This window comes from Thunnus albacares, chromosome 12, assembly GCF_914725855.1.
Source record: "Thunnus albacares chromosome 12, fThuAlb1.1, whole genome shotgun sequence".
Classification (NCBI taxonomy): Eukaryota; Metazoa; Chordata; class Actinopteri; order Scombriformes; family Scombridae; genus Thunnus; species Thunnus albacares.
This window is the reverse complement of record NC_058117.1, coordinates 30,253,932-30,272,205: the sequence shown is the minus strand read 5'-3', so window position 1 is coordinate 30,272,205 and position 18,274 is coordinate 30,253,932. Positions and strand designations below refer to the sequence as shown.

The 18,274-nt window shown below is 38.0% G+C and overlaps 1 protein-coding gene across 1 annotated transcript in view; it reads left to right on the top strand.

The window, feature by feature from the left end:
- The window catches only part of tmeff1a (transmembrane protein with EGF-like and two follistatin-like domains 1a), a 104,902-nt gene that overhangs the window by 60,937 nt on the left and 25,691 nt on the right, over positions 1-18,274 (top strand). The window contains exons 4-5 of the mRNA XM_044368920.1: positions 7,422-7,451; positions 15,189-15,285. Coding sequence (XP_044224855.1) covers positions 7,422-7,451; positions 15,189-15,285 — 127 coding nt within the window. The remainder of the gene's footprint in view (positions 1-7,421; positions 7,452-15,188; positions 15,286-18,274) is intronic.

Genomic DNA, 18,274 nt, shown 5'->3' with positions numbered 1-18,274 from the left:
AGAAAATGTGTTGGAGAAACTTAGAGAAACACCACAGCGGCGGCACGGCGGTGGCGGTCAACTCCATCTGCAGGGGCAGTGGCCTGATTTCCCAGGAGGCACTGCCCGGCGCTCTGCTCTTATTACCCGTTACACCGTGGGGATCCGACGCCGCGTTATGCCCTCTGCTTCCCTCGCCTCCCTCCTGTCCTGCTGCAATTTCCTCTCCCCGAGATTTATGCTTCCTGTAATTGGAACGTTCGGTGGCTGTGAGCCAAGGCGACGGCATGAATACTCAGCTGAGTGTATTTCCCCGGGCAAGAGTGAGGAGGAAATGCAGCGACTTGGCTTCTTTCTTTTTTTTGAGAGAGCAGACTGTTGAGGTTATGAGAGGCAGGAGGGCTGACACTCCTCCCTGGGATCTGATCACAGGTCAGCGGTAGGTTTAGCTCCGGAGCTGAAAGGTCTGAACCTCCAACACCGACCTCGGGCACAAAGCTATTACTTCTTCAAACTTGTGTTGTTGGCTTTTTGACTTTTCTGGCCTGTTGAAAGAAGAGAAAGGAAAAGAGAGAGAGAGAGACGCCTGCAGCAGAAAGCAGATTTCACACAGTCGGATTATAAAAAAGGGGATGTGACACTAAAAGCCCCTTTTTTTCCTCTAAAAGGAACTTCACACAACTTAACTTGAGACCTCTCATAACCGCAACTTTAAATAACTTTGTGAGGCTTCGGGATGAGCTTCCGCTGTATGTGGAAACATAAGGAGGAATGTTTTTGTTTTACAGTCATTAAAAAGACGAAATTGGGAACAAATTTGTTATTTTTACCGAACCATCTGTTCGGTAGGTTAGTGAAGTAAACATTTGTGGGACAGACGGCAAAAGTTAGAAGCAGTGATGACATTTATGTTTACTTGAACATGAAATCCAAGTTTATCTGCCGACAGAGAAATCAGCAAACACATCCTCCAAATTAAAGGACAAAAAAAAAAACATCTTCTGATCTGATCATCAGGATCACATCATCGTGGTTAAGGTTTGATGAGGTTTTAAAGAGAGATCGTGGTTTTGGTTAAAATATGTACTTGTTACATTGTTTTAAAGAAAACAAGGTTGACTCGCAGTTTGAAACAGGAAAATGGACTTTGTTGCTCAATAGTAAAACCATATCTTAAGCTTAAAGCTGGAGTTCAGGACTTTTGTCTCCCCCTTCTGGCAGTGAGAGTAATTACATCAGAGGCTCCACAATAGCCTACTCCATCGCTACTGATGCAGCTGAAAATGGTGGATAAATTGTTTCGAGCGTCACACAACCCCTTCAAAATGACTAATTTCACTATCAGAATTTGATCCATTTGGTCGGATAACATTTAGAAAGTCTAGTTAGCAGAGAGCTAACTGGAAAAGTTAGCTGACTCAGCCAAAGGAAGTCTCTAGTGCACATGTTCTGCTGATAGAGTATGCGCTTTATGCATCATTCAGCCAGCGAGGGAATGTCAAACCCAACACCAGGTTAAAAACTTAATCAACATCATGTGAACTTGTTTGGTAAAGGCTTGAATGTAACGGACGTTGGTTTATATGTAAAAGTTCTGCACTGCAGGTTTAAAGTGGCTATAGTCTATATTTTTATAACTGCACAGTCTGATCTGTCAGTGTGTGATGTGTCGGCTTTACTTGATAGCAAGTTTCAGTTTGTTGTTTAGCTGTCTGGCTGCAACTTTACATAGTTTTATTATCAATATGTTGTATAATTCCTAACAACACGGTTGTAATGGCAGTAAAGATAACTAACATTTGCAGTAATTTGTAGGTATTTAATGGTTGGTTTTTACAAACTACACAGAATTGTCTACTTTATTAAGAAACTTTTTTCAGTTTTTTTCTCATAATTTGTATGAAATGTCCCAAACATTAACTGTTAAATACCTGCAATTTACTCAAAGAAAATCCCAAGAAATCAGTATAAAATTAGAGGATCTGTAAAATAGATTCCAATTTATCCCAAACATCAAGAATGAATTTCTCAAGAAGAACAAAGTTTTTCTCTTTGGAATTTATGTGAACACAACTACATCCAAACACATTTTTATTTTGTTATTTTCAACCACAGCTGTCTTTGAGATGTGATTTACAAATCAAAAAGTCTTTCAGTCCATCAAGGCTTAAATGTAAATGTAAATATGCAAATTACAATAATGAAAACAATGTTCTGACCAAGTGGTGAATCAAACATGTCTATGTGACGAGTAATTCACTGAGAACTCTCGAAATGAAAAGTTTAAATGTTTTTAACGGTGCAAAAAGGAACATTTTGGAACATTTTTGTGTTTTTACATCACAGTATCAATCTCGACACATTAAGAACCAGAACTGAACCTCGATGTCAGCAGAAGAACTTCATTTTAAGTTGTTTTTAATTTTCGTTGACTCAGTAGTAGTTCAGGTGAATTTTAAGGCATTAACTCACATTTTCATTTCATTTTCAACCTTTTATTTTTTAGAGCAATACATTTTTCATATTGTAATGTCAAACGCTGAACCAACGAACCAAACGAGTGGCTTTAAGTTTAAATGCCAGAGGGATAAAAATTTATAGAACAATTTAGAGTAACATCAGACTCTGACTCTGCTGTGACACTGTTGTGTTTTTGTTTGGTTGTTAAACTTTATGAGTGAGAGATTTTCTGTTTCCAACCGTGAACCGAAAGAAAAATCAAAACATGGAATTGAGTTACAAGTGACCTTTGTGTTTGCTTTTGGGAACAGTTTGAATGTCTATTAAGGTCTATTTTGTTGTAATAAATTGAATTGTCACACTTGCCTCAGTTCATTGCTGTTAAGAGCAAAGTTTAAAAGAGGCACAAAAAGAGAGTTAAAAATAAAAAATAAAGGTATATTTCTGCTCTGAGTCTTGATTTATCCTGTCAGGCTTCATTATACTGTCATTAGAAAGCAAAGGAACTCTTTAAAGGACTCATATTCTGCACATTTCCAGCTCTATATTTATATTCTGGGGCTCTACTGGAATATCTTTGCATGATTTACAGTTAAAAACTCCTTATTTATCTTAAACTGGTTCTTTATACAGCCGCTCAGGTCAGGAATCTTCCTCCAGCTCAACGTAAACAAACTACCGTAGCAGGATTTCACCTCTTTTTCTCCTTCTTTACTCAAAATGGAAACTTCTCAAATCCATCAGTACATGTTGGAGCTGAATCACATCTGAAATATGAGAGTGAACAACGTTAGCAAACAAGGCTACAGAACCGACGGCCATTTATGGACATCAGAGGTGGAAACAAGTACATTTACTCAAGTACTGTACTGAAGTACAGTTTTGAAGTACTTGTACTTTACTTGAGTATTTCCATGTGATGCTACTTTCTACATTTCAGAGGGAAATATTGTACTTTCTACTCCACTACATTTATTTGACAGCTTTAGTTACTTTTCAGATGAAGATTTGACACAATGGATAATATAACAAGCTTTTAAAATACAACACATTGTTAAAGATGAAACCAGTGGTTTCCAACCTTTTTGGCTTTTGACGTCTTACAAAAAGCAGTGTGTAGTCGGGGTCACATTTCACATGTCTATGAGTTGTTAACAGCTCCACCAAATAGTGATTTTTCCCTCTAAACTTCTCACATGCTTTCATTTCAATAAATGTTCAAATGATCCAATATTTCAGCAAAAATCAACGATTAGAGAAAAAGTCCAAAAACTGAAAACAGATTTGTGTATCAGAACTTTGTTTTTTCTTCTTTCCTCTCCCATTAATCATCTCACCACCCCTCAGATTTATCTGCTGACCCTTTGGAGGGGCCCGACCCCTAGGTTGGGAACCACTGGACTAAACTAGCTAACTGTATATAAAGTAGTGTAAACTAGCTCCACCTCCAGCAGCTACAACAGTAACATGCTGCTCTAACACTGATGCTTCACTATTAATAATCTAATGATGTCATATATAATAATATATCAGTCAGAGGGACCAAACCACTACTTTTACTGCAATACTTTAACTACATCAAGCTCATAATACTTATGTACTTTTACTGCAATACTTTAACTACATCAAGCTCATAATACTTATGTACTTTTACTGCAATACTTTAACTACATCAAGCTCATAATACTTATGTACTTTTACTGCAATACTTTAACTACATTTTTACATTGCTGCATTGATACTTTTACTGAAGTAAAGTATCTGAGTACTTCTTGCACCTTTGGTGGTTATGTGCGACAACATGACGTCATCATGAGGCGGCAACAGAGCATTTTAGACTTGAAGGCAGAATTTTTTTTGTTTTTTGCAAGTTTTGGAACTTTGATCATGTTTAACATCGAACATCATAACAGTATTTCACAAAAAGCCTGATAAGCCCCCTTTAGAGTTTAGAACCAGCAGAATGAGTAACACTTGTGGACTGCAGTAAAAGTTAACGGTGCACAAGTTCGTTCTGTTTCATTAAACACAGTCGGCCGTGTTTAATTTCCTCAGCGGGTTTTATTGACTGTGCTTCTGCAGCGTCGGTAGAAAGACTCGAGAGCTTTTATCCAGCGGAGGATTTGTTGATTCGTTGAGTCGCTGCAGCGTTAATGTGGCCTCACAGCTAATGAATAGCACAGTTTGTTACCGAGCTTCTAATCCAATATTCTCTCACGAAGAAATTTGGAATAATTTCTCCGTCTGTATCGGATCGATGAAAGTATGACAGGGAACAAAGACGCAGCTGCAGGTGATTCAGAGAGATTTCTTCTCTCAGCAGGTTTTTAATTCTGAAACTCTTTCAAGTTTATTGATCCGGGTGAAGTTTTCAGATCTGCAGAGGAGCTCGCTTTCACTTTCAGCTCGTTTCTATCAGCTGAACAAAATCTGTGGATTCAATTCAAAGAGACTTTGTTTATATTCTCTTCCTTCCTTCCTTCCATTTCTTTCTTTCTTTCTTTCCTCCCTTCGATCAATCATTCCTTCCTCCCTTCCTTGTTTCATTCCTTCCTTCTATCCTTCCTTCCTTGCTTTCTTCCTCCTTTCTTTCCTTCCTTTCTTCCTTCTTTACTTCCTTCCTCCCTCCAACACTTAAACTAAGAAGCTGACTGTGTTTACTCATCAGGACGTTCATATGTAATTTCAGCCACTCGGAGTCTTTCAATCAAAACATTAACAAAAGACGGAGTTGAATGATGTCATGAAGTAGCAAGGGATCATGGGAGTTGTTGTCTTCATTGCTAAACAACCAGCTTCTCCCGGTCAGGATTCCTTCAGTGTTTATCGTTCAGGAGGTTTGTACCGGGAGCTGAAGTCTCCTCGTCTCTAGAACAAACAGACACGTTGATTGATGAACCAGTAAAAACACTGGTTATAGAGAGTTCTAGAGCAGTTTCACTTGAGATCCAGACGTTCGATGACTAAAATCCTTCATCCAGTTAAAAGATGTAGTTAAAAGCGACCAATGAACATAAAAATCTGGCTTAAAACTGAATAAAAGTCCATTTTAATTCAATTTCTGGTGGTTAACTATGACGCTCACGTATTATCTTGTATGCGTATACTCTTATGGTGGACGCCATGGCTCCAGTTGTTTTTAGACATTTTAATGCAGAATAGTTACATATTAAGGCTTAAAGCAGTTGAAAGAGTTTCAGTCTTTTCATTTATACATTAAACAGAATGATTTTCTCATTAGTAAATCATCCACATCAAAGAAGAGTTTTTTTTTCCTTGATGAAATGTTAAAGCGACTAAAACCTGCAGTTTGACACCAAACGTTTAGTCAATAAGATGCCGACAGAATCGTTAATATCTCCGCTCACTCTCGGGGAAAAAATTTCTGCCTCCTTTTGCATGAAAAAAACAATCTCATCGTGACTTTGTAAAGAAGTGCAGCAGCTAAAGGTGAAATTTAATTGAACAAAGCAGCCGGTGTCCATTTCTTAATGCAGCAGCAGCAGCAGCAGCGACGAGCCAGAAAACCCCCCGAACACAGCCTCCATTTCTTAATTCAAGGTTGCCGCGCCAAGATTTATACCGTCAGAGTCCATTTCCTGATGGAGCTGCAGATCCGAGCCAACAGGACATTTACTTCGACCTGCTGCAATACAGCACTGCGCTCTTATTGTCTATAATTACATTATCATACATGTATCTGATTTATCAATTTGCTCATGTCATTAGTATTCTGTTCCAATCTGACAGTTTGATTGATTTTATATTTATTATAGCTCTACAATAATCTTTCTGACAAATTCTTTGCCCAAAAAGTTCTGAATTCTCTGCTTCCAGCTTCTTAAATATGAATATTTTCTGGTTTCTTTTGTCCTCTGTGACAGAAAACTGAATATCTTTCAGGTTGACTCACCATTTCACCATTTTCTGGCATTTTAAAGGCCAATAATGAAACTAATCGTTATTTGCAGCCTTCATTTTCTTTCATTTTATTTAACCAGGAAGTCTCTTGAGATACATTATTCCAGTAGTTTTGTATTAGTTGTGTCTCCTCGTCATGTTTCAGATGATAATAAACTTTATTTCCTGCTTCACAGAATACAAAACTATAAAATATATAGGTGCAATGATGAAATAGAGAGAAAAAGTCCAAAAACTGGAAACAGATTTGTGTATCAGAACTTTGTTTTTTTCTTCTTTTCTCTCCCATTAATCATCTCACGACCCCTCAGATTTATCTGCTGACCCTTTGGAGGGCCTCGACCCTGTGTTTTGTGTTTGTATGTTTCAGCATTCAACAAATAAAACAAAACAAAACAAGAATAACGAATAAAACGGATAGTAAACATATACAGCAAACTCTCAAAAAACAGAGTCTCATAAACAACATAAATAAATATTACATGTCTAAAAAAGAGGAAGAAGAAATATACAGTTATATGGTCCGACGTCTTCTTCATAACTCAGACTATTTAATCAATATTTATCATATATACAACTTACAAACAACCACTCCAAAGCTCTTATGTACAACCCAGATATCCATCCAATCAGATGCAACGTTCATCCGACCGACTCTTCCTCATCTCTGTTCCTCTTCAAAATGAAGTTTTTGTACATCGTCTTGAATTGATTTATCATTATTCATATTTATCATTATCATTATTGTTTATTATCTGCGCAAATTGAAATACACATATTCTTCAGAGTGGTACGAACACAATTGTTTTTTTAAGTTAAACTTTAAATTATAACCCTCCTCTCTGTCTATGAACATGTTTACCCTGAAGTAAATTGTTTCTTGCTTTATACATTATTTGTGACTTTAAAAACAGCGTGTTAGTGTGTTCGTGATATCCTACATTGTTAAACATCCTCATGGCTCTTTTTTATAATAAGCAAAATGAGTCTGAGTTGCTTTTGTACATGTTGCTCCACATGTACCCTGATACATAAATAACAGTTGTTGTGTCTCTTCACAGATCCTGGCTCCGGTTCAGGAGACGGAGACGGTGAGTGTCTTTTTTTTCTTCTTCTTCTTCTCCTTCTTCTTCTTCTTCTTCTATGTGCTATTTAAAGATTTCATTTCCTGCTTCCTTCCTGATCCGACTCAAAGTCAAACAGAAATCAATTACAGTTCAGTCTCTATCTGCCCTCCGCAAACATTAACTGCTTGTATTGTGAGTCCTGAGCTCTGATACGACTTGAGTTCTGTTGGTTCTCTGGTCAGAACGTGGCTGAATGACGCCTGAACGCAGCGCTCGAGGATCTTTTATTCTTTCCTTTGTGTCTTTCCGTATCTCCAAACATTCCCTCCCTGAATATTAACTCCTCTAATAAAGGCCGAGTGTAGATTTTCAGTCCGTGCATGAACTCCTCCTGATATTTCCTCTGTCTCGTGGGAGTCGAGCTGAAAAGCCTCAACGCCGCCAATGTTGGCAACAGAGACATTTCGCGACCATCTGCGAGGGCTGTGTTTGTTGTTTAATATGGCTGCTGGTGGGAGAGGGTAGAGGGGGTGGGAGGGGGGGTTTAATTGAAGGCGGCCTCTGGAGAGACGGTATCTCCACCATCTGCATGCGGACGTGGCTTCAGCTCAGTCGAGGAGCCGGTGATTCCCCCCGCAGGCAACCGACCAATCGAGCCACGGAGATAAATTATTAAACCTCATCTCAGACGTGTGGAGTGAAGTCAAGTCTGTGTTTGTCTTTTACTCTCTAAACATCTTACAGACATGTCGGCTGAGAAGCATCTACCTGTGAAACAGTTTCTTCTGGGAGAAATGAGATTGTGTGACACTTTTCTAAAGGTTTCTAACACGCTTTAAAGGTAAATACCTCGACACAGCAACGATTAAAACAGTGAAACTTTGTGAAAAATTCATTTAACCCTTTCATGCATGAATTATGATCACCTCAGTCAGAGTGTTTTTATTCCTCTTTAGGCATGAAAAAAAATATTTGAACTTTTTTAAACATGCATTTTTTAAAGGAGTTTGTCCAACTTAGTGGACGGATGATTAATTGTCTCCCAACATAAAATCAATACTTGGACATTTGAACACTTGTATTACTCCTTAGTTGTTACTTGATGTTACAAAAGTTTATTTACCTGCAAGTGTCGATCACTATAGAAGGATTGGCGAGATATTCCTCAGCTGTTGAGCATTTCTGGCCAGCCGGCAGCCATCTTGGTTTTGAGAAATTTGTGTTGCACTTACAAAGGCTGACCAATGGACGGCAGTGTGTGGTGTTACGTCCCCAGTCTAAGGGAAACCTGGACATAACATGTTTAGAGCCCCCGTTCAAGGCCCAAGAACGGTCAGCCCGACAACCATCACAGTTCTCTGTAGCAGTTTATTTTGCAGAACTTCAGAGCTGAGCGATGCCCAAAACAACAAGCAAAACTAAACTAAACCGCCACCCTAAACTTCACTATCGAAAAACAAAATAGAAACAAAAGACCAGACATAACTCCTACTCAAGAAAAACAGGAGAAAAAGGTTCACACAAAAAAAAGGGCTTCTCACTCCTACGAATTAAACTGCTGCTTAAGTTTGTGCAAATATTTATAATGTACAAGAACTATCATCTAGTGGAGAAGAACCCGCCCAGCAGACCTGGCTGACATTAAATCTGCAGCACTTTACCACTCCTATACATGACTAGCACACACACACACACACACACACACACACTACTACTACTAGCAGGATGGGCCTCCATTGTCGGACATGGGAGAGAGAGAGAGGGGGCGGGAGCCGGCATCAGCTGGTGTTTAAATCATCCGTTCTGGCCAATCAGGGAGCACCACCTGCACGTAATCAGACATGCACACACTAGAGGGGATGACACACTAGAGTCCACCTTGTTGGCTGATCTGTAACTATACCATTAAAACCGATGCATCTATAAGAAAACGGCTTCTGAATAGCTGTCCACTGTAGTGTCCACTATGCATGAAAGGGTTAATTCCAGTAAAATCGATGCAGTCAGTGGATTCGCTCACAGGGGTGAAATATATCCGCTCAAACTTTTTCACATCGATTTCAACTTTGATGGTAAGTTCATGTCGTTCAACAGCGAGCCGTCGTGACAGAGCTGAACTCTGAAGGACCAGAAGTGTTTTTCCTCTTTCTGTTCTGTTTTAAACAATATCTTTAATATTACTGAACACAGAAACTCAGGACTCTCCCGTACACTGTAACGATCCTACAGGTTTATATTCTGACCGTCGGTTTCAATTATTTCAACTTCTAAGAAATCGTGTTTTGTTTACAATACCCATGAGCCTCAGCTGCCGTTGCTATGGAGAAGAAGCTGGTCAGAGATGTGAATCAGAGTGTAATGAATTCAAAATGCTTCGTCATGTCAGTTGTAAACAAAACGCAACGACATAGTCACTAGGGGTGTGCCCGAATACAAATACATTATTTGGCAAAGCACAAATAGTTGGTTTTATATGAATATTTGTTTCATACAAATATTTTAAAAGTTATTTGTTGGGGGTGTTCCCCAGAGATAAAGCTGAGCTACTGACACAAGCAAAGTGCTCCCAACGGACTCTCCATAACCTGTTGTTCCCCTTCTCCTTTCCACAAAGTTAGGTTGTAAAAAATAGGCAATAAATGAAAAGTGCAAAGCAATAATCACCTTTGAAGTTCCTCCCTACATGTTACACAGTGTGCTGTCTCTGTGTTATGGGTGTATAAATAGGTAGAGGTCTGTAATCAGCGCAGTCATCTATGATCTGGGAGACTCCAGTTAGAGACCTCCATCGTAAGATAGTTTATTCATGAACACTTATTGTAACACTTAAAATTAAAAGTGTCATAAAAACAAAAACAGGATTTTTAAGCTTCTTTCCACTTTTATTCGAAACAAATACAAATAATTTTGCTGCCTCAACAAATACAGATACAAATACAAATACTGGGATCTCTGCACATCCCTAATAGTCGCTGAATTCACTCAAAAGTGACCCAGAAACTAAATATGAACTGATATAATCTGCAGATTGTAAAATTGTTTCTATAAAATCATAATCTTTAGTTTCTGCTCCCCGTTAGCTGTTTGAAATATTCTCTTTTTGAATTTGTACATCATGAGTTGACATCAAACCTAAACCAATCAATCAATACATTAATCAAAGTTAACCATGATTTCTCTGACTGTGATCAATCAGTTTTAGTTTAAGAACGGAGGAGACGGATCAGAAAATAGATGAGGACTTGTTGGCTTTTACAAAAACCAAACCTGATGTTGAGGTTTTTTGTGTGTTTTGGACGAGCAGAAACGGCGGTGGCTGATGTGGTTGTAGTGTGTGTGTGTGTGTGTGTGTGTGTATGTGTGTGTGTGTGTGTGTGTGTGTGTGGCGGTGGGCGGGGCCTGTGTGAAGCAGTATCCTGCTGTCAGCACAGCGGAACAGAAACAAAGAGCCTCTCTGCTGCAGATCCTCGTGGATCGATCGGCAGCCTCCGAGCCCCGGCTGAGCTCTCCATGTCCAATACATCCACACACAGCAGGCCAATCTGTCAGCCAGCGGGGCTCACACACACACACGCACACACACACACACACACACACACAGCAGCAGCATCCTTTTCATCATGTTGTCGCTCTTTGAGTCGTATTTTTCTTACGATAACAGAATAACAGAAGAAATCTGCTCCTGCTCTCTTGATTCAGCTCAGTATGTTTAACTGAGGCTGGATCACGGACGCATTAAGAGACGACGGGCCCCTGGGCGCAGACGTGTAACGGGCCCCCCCACCTCTCCCGCATAGGAGCAAGACCCCCAGACTGAAAGACAGATAAATCACGGCTGCGTCAGTGACATTTAGCAGGTGAATCACAACTCTCAGGTGCTGCTGTTGCTTCAAAGACGGCATCTGAGCTTCAGTGTTTAGTTTAGACTGGAGATAAAGAGAAGCTGTCTGACTCCTCTCTAAATCCTCACTGACCGTCCTCTGCACAGAGATTATACTCAATGCTACAACACATTATATAAACTATGATAGGAAACCATCAAAATGCAGATTCTAGTCTCTTAAAGGAGACATATCGTGCTTTCTGATTATTTTCCATCATTTAGTTATGATGTCGGATGTTAAACGGGGCTTCAACCTGCCCTGAACCACGGCTGTATTGAGGAGACCTGGATACCGTCTTCAGAGATGGCGCCCGTTCATTCCTATGAAAGTTGCTCAGCGGTGCATGAAGCCAAAAAACTGTTGATTGCTGTGATTCTGCCATTTTTCTGTGGCTTCCTCACACTCCCACGTTTCTGGGCCCATAGAGCATGCTCAGTAGAGTCCTTCTACAGCTCATCTGAGACTTTCGTAGGCCAAGCCGGCTGACTTCCTGTTGGCTCCCGCTCACTTGAGTAAGGATTGTATCGGGAAATTGCTGATCACTCAATAAACACACAAAGAGAGCATTGTTAGGTTATGAAATAATGTAACCAAATAATACAATCAGAAGTATAAAGCATCATAGATACATACCACCTAGCTATCTTTTCTTTGTCTGAAAAGTTAACCAGTCCCTTAAATACTACTTGTACAGAATTTAAGATCTGTTTACTAACCTTACAGGTCAGCAACCAGATAGAAACACAAGTCAAAAGTTCAACTAACCAAGGAACAGTCTTTCTTCATGACCATATATGACAGTACATAAGCACCAAGTAGCATCACAAAATAACATTACTACTCTATTAAATTAAGGACAAACTACACTATCCTCTAAAAGCTTATCAGATTTACACATAAACATCTACATAACTATAGTTTATCTTCTCACTGGCTCAGGTAAAAGTACAACAGAATAAACTGAACTGTTAAACACACAACTGCCTCATCTTACACAGCAAAGAAGAAGAAACACAAAAAACATGTATGATATATTCAAGAAATACATCAAATGATAACCTACTATTCAGTTTTCTTTCACAGGATAGAATAATTTAATCATGTGACTCTTTTAGACTTTCCAAATGTTATCGGGCCAAATGGATGAAATTCTGGTGATAAAAGGAGTCATTTCAATCAGAAACATTTATTCACTGTTTCCAGTGATTGTGTAGGTAAAATGCTTTTTGGGCCTTTTGTGCATCACGTGACAGACAGGAAGTTGTAATTACATGGTTTTGTCACTATGTCAGATTGGCTTCACAGCCCGCCACTGTTGCAGGGGGCTTGGTTTGAACACTCCGTTTGCAAAATCACCTCTACTTCCTCATCAAACTGGCTTCAGATCATCTGCACGTGCCCACAATCAGCCGTCTGTTCCTGTGTCGCTGACGTTGTTCACGTTGTCTGCTCTCATACTGACGATCAGATTCAGCTCGAACATGTATGGATGTATTTAAGAAGGAGAAAAAGAAGAGAAATCCTGCTACTATAGTTTGTTTATGTAGAGCTGGAGGAAGCTTCCTGAAGCTGACCAATCAGAAGAGAATGGGCTCATCAGGAGGCGGGGCCTTAAAGAGACAGGAGCTAAAACGTCCTGTTTCAGACAGAGGCTGAACTGAGGGGCTGCATAAAGGACCAGTAGAAGATAAATAAGAAGTTTTTAACTGGAAATTATGCAAAGATATTCCAGTAGAGCCCCAGAATATAAATATAAACCTGGAAATGTGCAGAATATTTAAAACACAGCTGCTCTGCCGTTAAACTGATCAATTCTTTACTAATTTTACTGCCTTTTAATGAAACATTACTGTAGCATCAATACGCTGCGCAGCTTTAATATGAAAGAAAATCAACAAAGACAAACGCTGAATTTGATGTGGGTGACAGATATTCAATATTAAAAGACTCTGATAAGATCAGGAGCAAAAAGTTTGATCGGCACATTTTCAACAAGATGTTAACAATCACTTCCAGCTTCCTTTTCTTCACTTTCACGTCACTTTAGTGCGTTTCGTCTTTCTTTCTTCCTTTTTTCTTTCCTTCCATGTTTTCTCATCCACTGATATGAAGCGTTTCTAGCGTCTCAAACGTGAGGATTTGCTGCTTTTCTTTGTCTTATTTGATAGTAAACTGAATATATTTGGACTTTAGACTTTGGGAAACTCTGGTGGACAGATAGTCTGAGCGATTGATCGAGAAAATAATCATTTGATTAACAGATAATAGAAATAATTATTACTTGCAGCCTTACTTCACTAAATATTTTACTACTAAGACTCTCATTTTACCGACTGTAACGTTGGTATTTCTACTTTTAATCTTGACTTCTTCTACCATTGTTCCCAACATTTTGCTGTCATTAATTATATTTACCTTTTGGAAATATTTTGGTCTGCAGTGGAAACAGCTGCCATGATTTCATTGCTTTTTTTCAGAAGATTTGAACACATGTGAACACAGGATTTAATGACTTCAGGTGTAGTTTTCTGCAGCTTCGCAGGACGGTTTGTTACATTTCGTGTCATGCGCTGTGGATTAATTTCAATCCCCTTGATAGCAGTAAGCTTTTCCTCTATTCCATTACAAAATTACACTTGATGAATCATGAAAACGGCTCCCTTGATGAAAGGCACCCAAAAAAAAATAATCCCTTCCAGCTCTTTGATATTTGATGTTTCAGTTGTTACTGCCTCCTCTGCTCGCCGCTCGCTCTCTGCTGGAAAAACGGACGCCGTCATGCGAGATGGCATTAAACGCATCTCCCCCGTAATGATAATAATAATATCATAAGATGATAATGTCTGGCTCTGTTTCCATTTGGCCGATAAGCTTCAAGAGTCTCTTCACACACTCAGCCGTGTCTGATGGAAAAGTGTGTGAGCCGTGTCGTGTGGTGGTGTCATCAGAGTTAACGGCACGACGGCGCCGGATGTTGTTTCAGAAATGAAATCAAGTCGTTGTTCTGGAAGGAAGTGCAAAAATAATCATGATAAAAGCTGATTATGTTGTTCAAGGATGGAAAAATAGAAATATACAAGCTAGTAAAGCAGAAACAGTGGAGGTGCAACACTGAGGTTAAATAAAAGAGATTTGTTTGAAGTCATAAGAATCACAGTTGAACCAGATGCAACATGCAAAGTGTCACAACTGATTTATAACAGAAAATGACCACATATGAACATTATTATTTTTATCAGGAGCAGAAGAAATAACAGCAATACAAACATATAAAAATACTCCATGACAGTAAAAGACTTATCATCAAATCAATAGAAAAAAGGAAAAAGAAAAAAGTACTCGTCATGTAAAACATGTTCACCCTGCTGGAGTTTTTCATGTTTTTTATTGTTTTATTAAAACATTGAATCATTTAATGTGGATTTAATGTGGATTTTTTTTGACGCCAATCAAAATAAAAAAGGTCCTTTTAAGTCAAAGTGGAAACATCTCTCACAAAGAATTACAAATTTAATATAAATCATCTGTTTTAATCGTAAAATCTGTATCTAAAATGTAAAAATGTGAAACAAATGTAGTGGAGAAAAAAAAAGTAGAATATTTCCCTCTGATTTGTAGCAGAGTGGAAGTATGAGCATGAAATGGAAACACTCAAGTACCTTAAAATCATACTGGTCCTTGAGTAAATTTACTCTGGAGGTTCCACCGCTGATTGACGACAGGTGTTGTTTGAATGAAGAAATGTTCACTAACAACTACCAAACCCTGTGAAAATAAGAAGCAGACATGTTTGCAAAATACCTTCCTTGTGATTACAGCTGAACCCTGTTAAACGCTGGACACCTCTGGTAACACCGTCTCATTCCCCCCCTCACAGATGACGAAGGTTCAGGCTCCGACGTTGGGAAGAAGTTCAACAAGTGCAGCACGTGTAAATATGGAGCAGAGTGTGATTATGACTCAGAGGACGTCTGGTGAGTGTTTGACTTACAGTTTCAATTTGAGTGCATGATATGAGTCACAGTGATGCTGCAAAATACACTTGGTTGTGATTTAGTGAAATACACTAAGGTTTACAAAAAGACTCTCTGAACATCTTCATCTTACTGTCTGCCAGTGGAGGAAAGTAACTAAGTACATTAAATTACTGTACTTGAGAACAATTTTGAGCTGCTTGTACTTTCCATGTGATGCTACTTTCTACATTTCAGAGGGAAATATTGTACTTTCTACTCCACTACATTTATTTGACAGCTTTAGTTACTTTTCAGATGAAGATTTGACACAATGGATAATATAACAAGCTTTTAAAATACAACACATTGTTAAAGATGAAACCAGTGGTTTCCAACCTTTTTGTCTTTTGACGTCTTACAAAAAGCAGTGTGTAGTCGGGGTCACATTTCACATGTCTATGAGTTGTTAACAGCTCCACCAAATAGTGATTTTTCCCTCTAAACTTCTCACATGCTTTCATTTCAATAAATGTTCAAATGATCCAATATTTCAGCAAAAATCAAAGATTAGAGAAAAAGTCCAAAAACTGAAAACAGATTTGTGTATCAGAACTTTGTTTTTTCTTCTTTCCTCTCCCATTAATCATCTCACCACCCCTCAGATTTATCTGGTGACCCTTTGGAGGGGCCCGACCCCTAGGTTGGGAACCACTGGACTAAACTAGCTAACTGTATATAAAGTAGTGTAAACTAGCTCCACCTCCAGCAGCTACAACAGTAACATGCTGCTCTAACACTGATGCTTCACTATTAATAATCTAATGATGTCATATATAATAATATATCAGTCAGAGGGACCAAACCACTACTTTTACTGCAATACTTTAACTACATCAAGCTCATAATACTTATGTACTTTTACTGCAATACTTTAACTACATCAAGCTCATAATACTTATGTACTTTTACTGTAGTAAAGGATCTGAGTACTTCTTCCACCACTGCTGTCTGGTCACCGTGGTCCAGATATGAAATTAGAGGATTTAATAAAAATGTTGAGACATTCCACATTGGATTTGTTTCCCAGTCTGTCCCGGTGTTAACAAATCTCATATCAAACCTTTTATCCTCACGCTTTTTATTAGCAAAGATCAATAGAAAACATTTAGAAGCTTCACATTTCTTCTGATTTCTGCCTTCTCAGCTGACAGAAGGTGATTACACATCTTTCATTTGTAGTTATTTTATGTTAATTACTTGCAAATTTGATAAAATGCTATTGAACCCCATCCTGTAAACTCTGAAACAACACTGTAATGTAAATTATAAAATATAAGTATCTCATATCCATAAAAGAAATATCATTAAAATGTACTTGAAGTATCATACAAAATGCCCCCTCATATTAGTTCATATTATTATACATATTATATTTCTGGATTATTATTGTTGCTGCATTAACATGTTTTCAATTTGCAGGTGGTTGAGCTGGAGCATTTTTTTTTTTTACATAACTATGTTATATAAAGTTTTTGAAATTTTTATCTATAATAATGTTATAATATTTTATAAGATGATATTTAAAATAAACTAGTAACACCACCCTGTCAAATAAACGTACTGGAGTAAATACTACAATATTTTCCTTGTGAAGTAGTGAAGTAAAGTATAACGCGGCATAAATTACTTAGAAGTACCTTAAAAGTGTAGTTAAAAAATACATTTAAGTACAGTACTCCAGTAAATGTACTTTGTTGCTTTTCACCACCTTATAAACACTGATTGACAAACAATCTAGACTCAAGGTCCACTTACTAGCTTTCTTGAGAGCTTTCGATCACATCTCATCTTCGTCGCTGATGAATGGAGTTTGCTCAGTTGCCATGGAGATGCATCTGACATCAGATGGGTCATTGGTCACATGATGACAGCTGAGCTATCTCCAGCCACTGAAGAATAAAATGAGTGGTAGTTGAAAGCTCAGGAAAAAGCCAGTAAGTGGACATTGAGCTGAGATAATTTTGTGAAAAGGTTTTATGAATTTATTGTGGAAACTCAGCACATAATAAAAATAATTAATCTTCTCTATATTATTTACAAGTTAATAAATTATAACGTGAAAATACAATAAGTCATGACATTGATATATCAAATTATAGAAGCATCAGGCCTTAATAGTCATTAATTTTCTTAATTTTAAATTAATGAGCTTGTAATTTCAATATACTGTATATATGTTGTCTAACTGACAAACAGTTACTCGATTTCTTGGACAAAAAATGAGTTCATATCTCATAAAACTCATTTATCTGCTTACCTTTCTAATAAACTTTATATTTAGACTCATACTTTTATGATCCACTACAATTCCTGGTTGGGAAAAGGCCCATTTTAGATAAACTCACTGTATATAGATAAACTGACAGGGTTTTTTTGCATGATTTGTTCTAATATTCATCTAAAAATGTTTAATTTTTTTAAAAGATAAAAACAGACAAAAGACTTAACACTGGAAAGTAATTTGGAGGGAAAGGAAACAGCGAGAAAAGGAAGCAATCATCACGTCAACCTGAATGATTTAAAACAATATTCACAATGTCAAAAGCAACTAATCAAAATGATAAATTCGAGGCTAAATCTTCTTTTCAACATGTTCTGTTGGAGTTTAAAGAAGATGTAATTTCATCCAAATGAGAAAAAGTGCTCCAGAAGTCGTGATCCCCATATCGAACTGAAAACTGTCTGTAGGAGCGAATCTATGAATTAATTTGGAAATATTAATCCTGCTCTGAATTGTATCTGCTACATGTCGAAGAAAGTTCTTCCAAAGTATTAAAATTAGCTCTTTGTATCTGTAGACTCCCAGTCTGTGGAAAATTAATGACCTGTGTCTTCATTCAGAAGTCTCTAAATGTACTTCAGCTAATGATTTGGTGCTGATGTGAGCTGTGCAGCAGAGACATGACTGAGGGCTGAATACTAATGTTTCCAATGATAAACAGTCCTG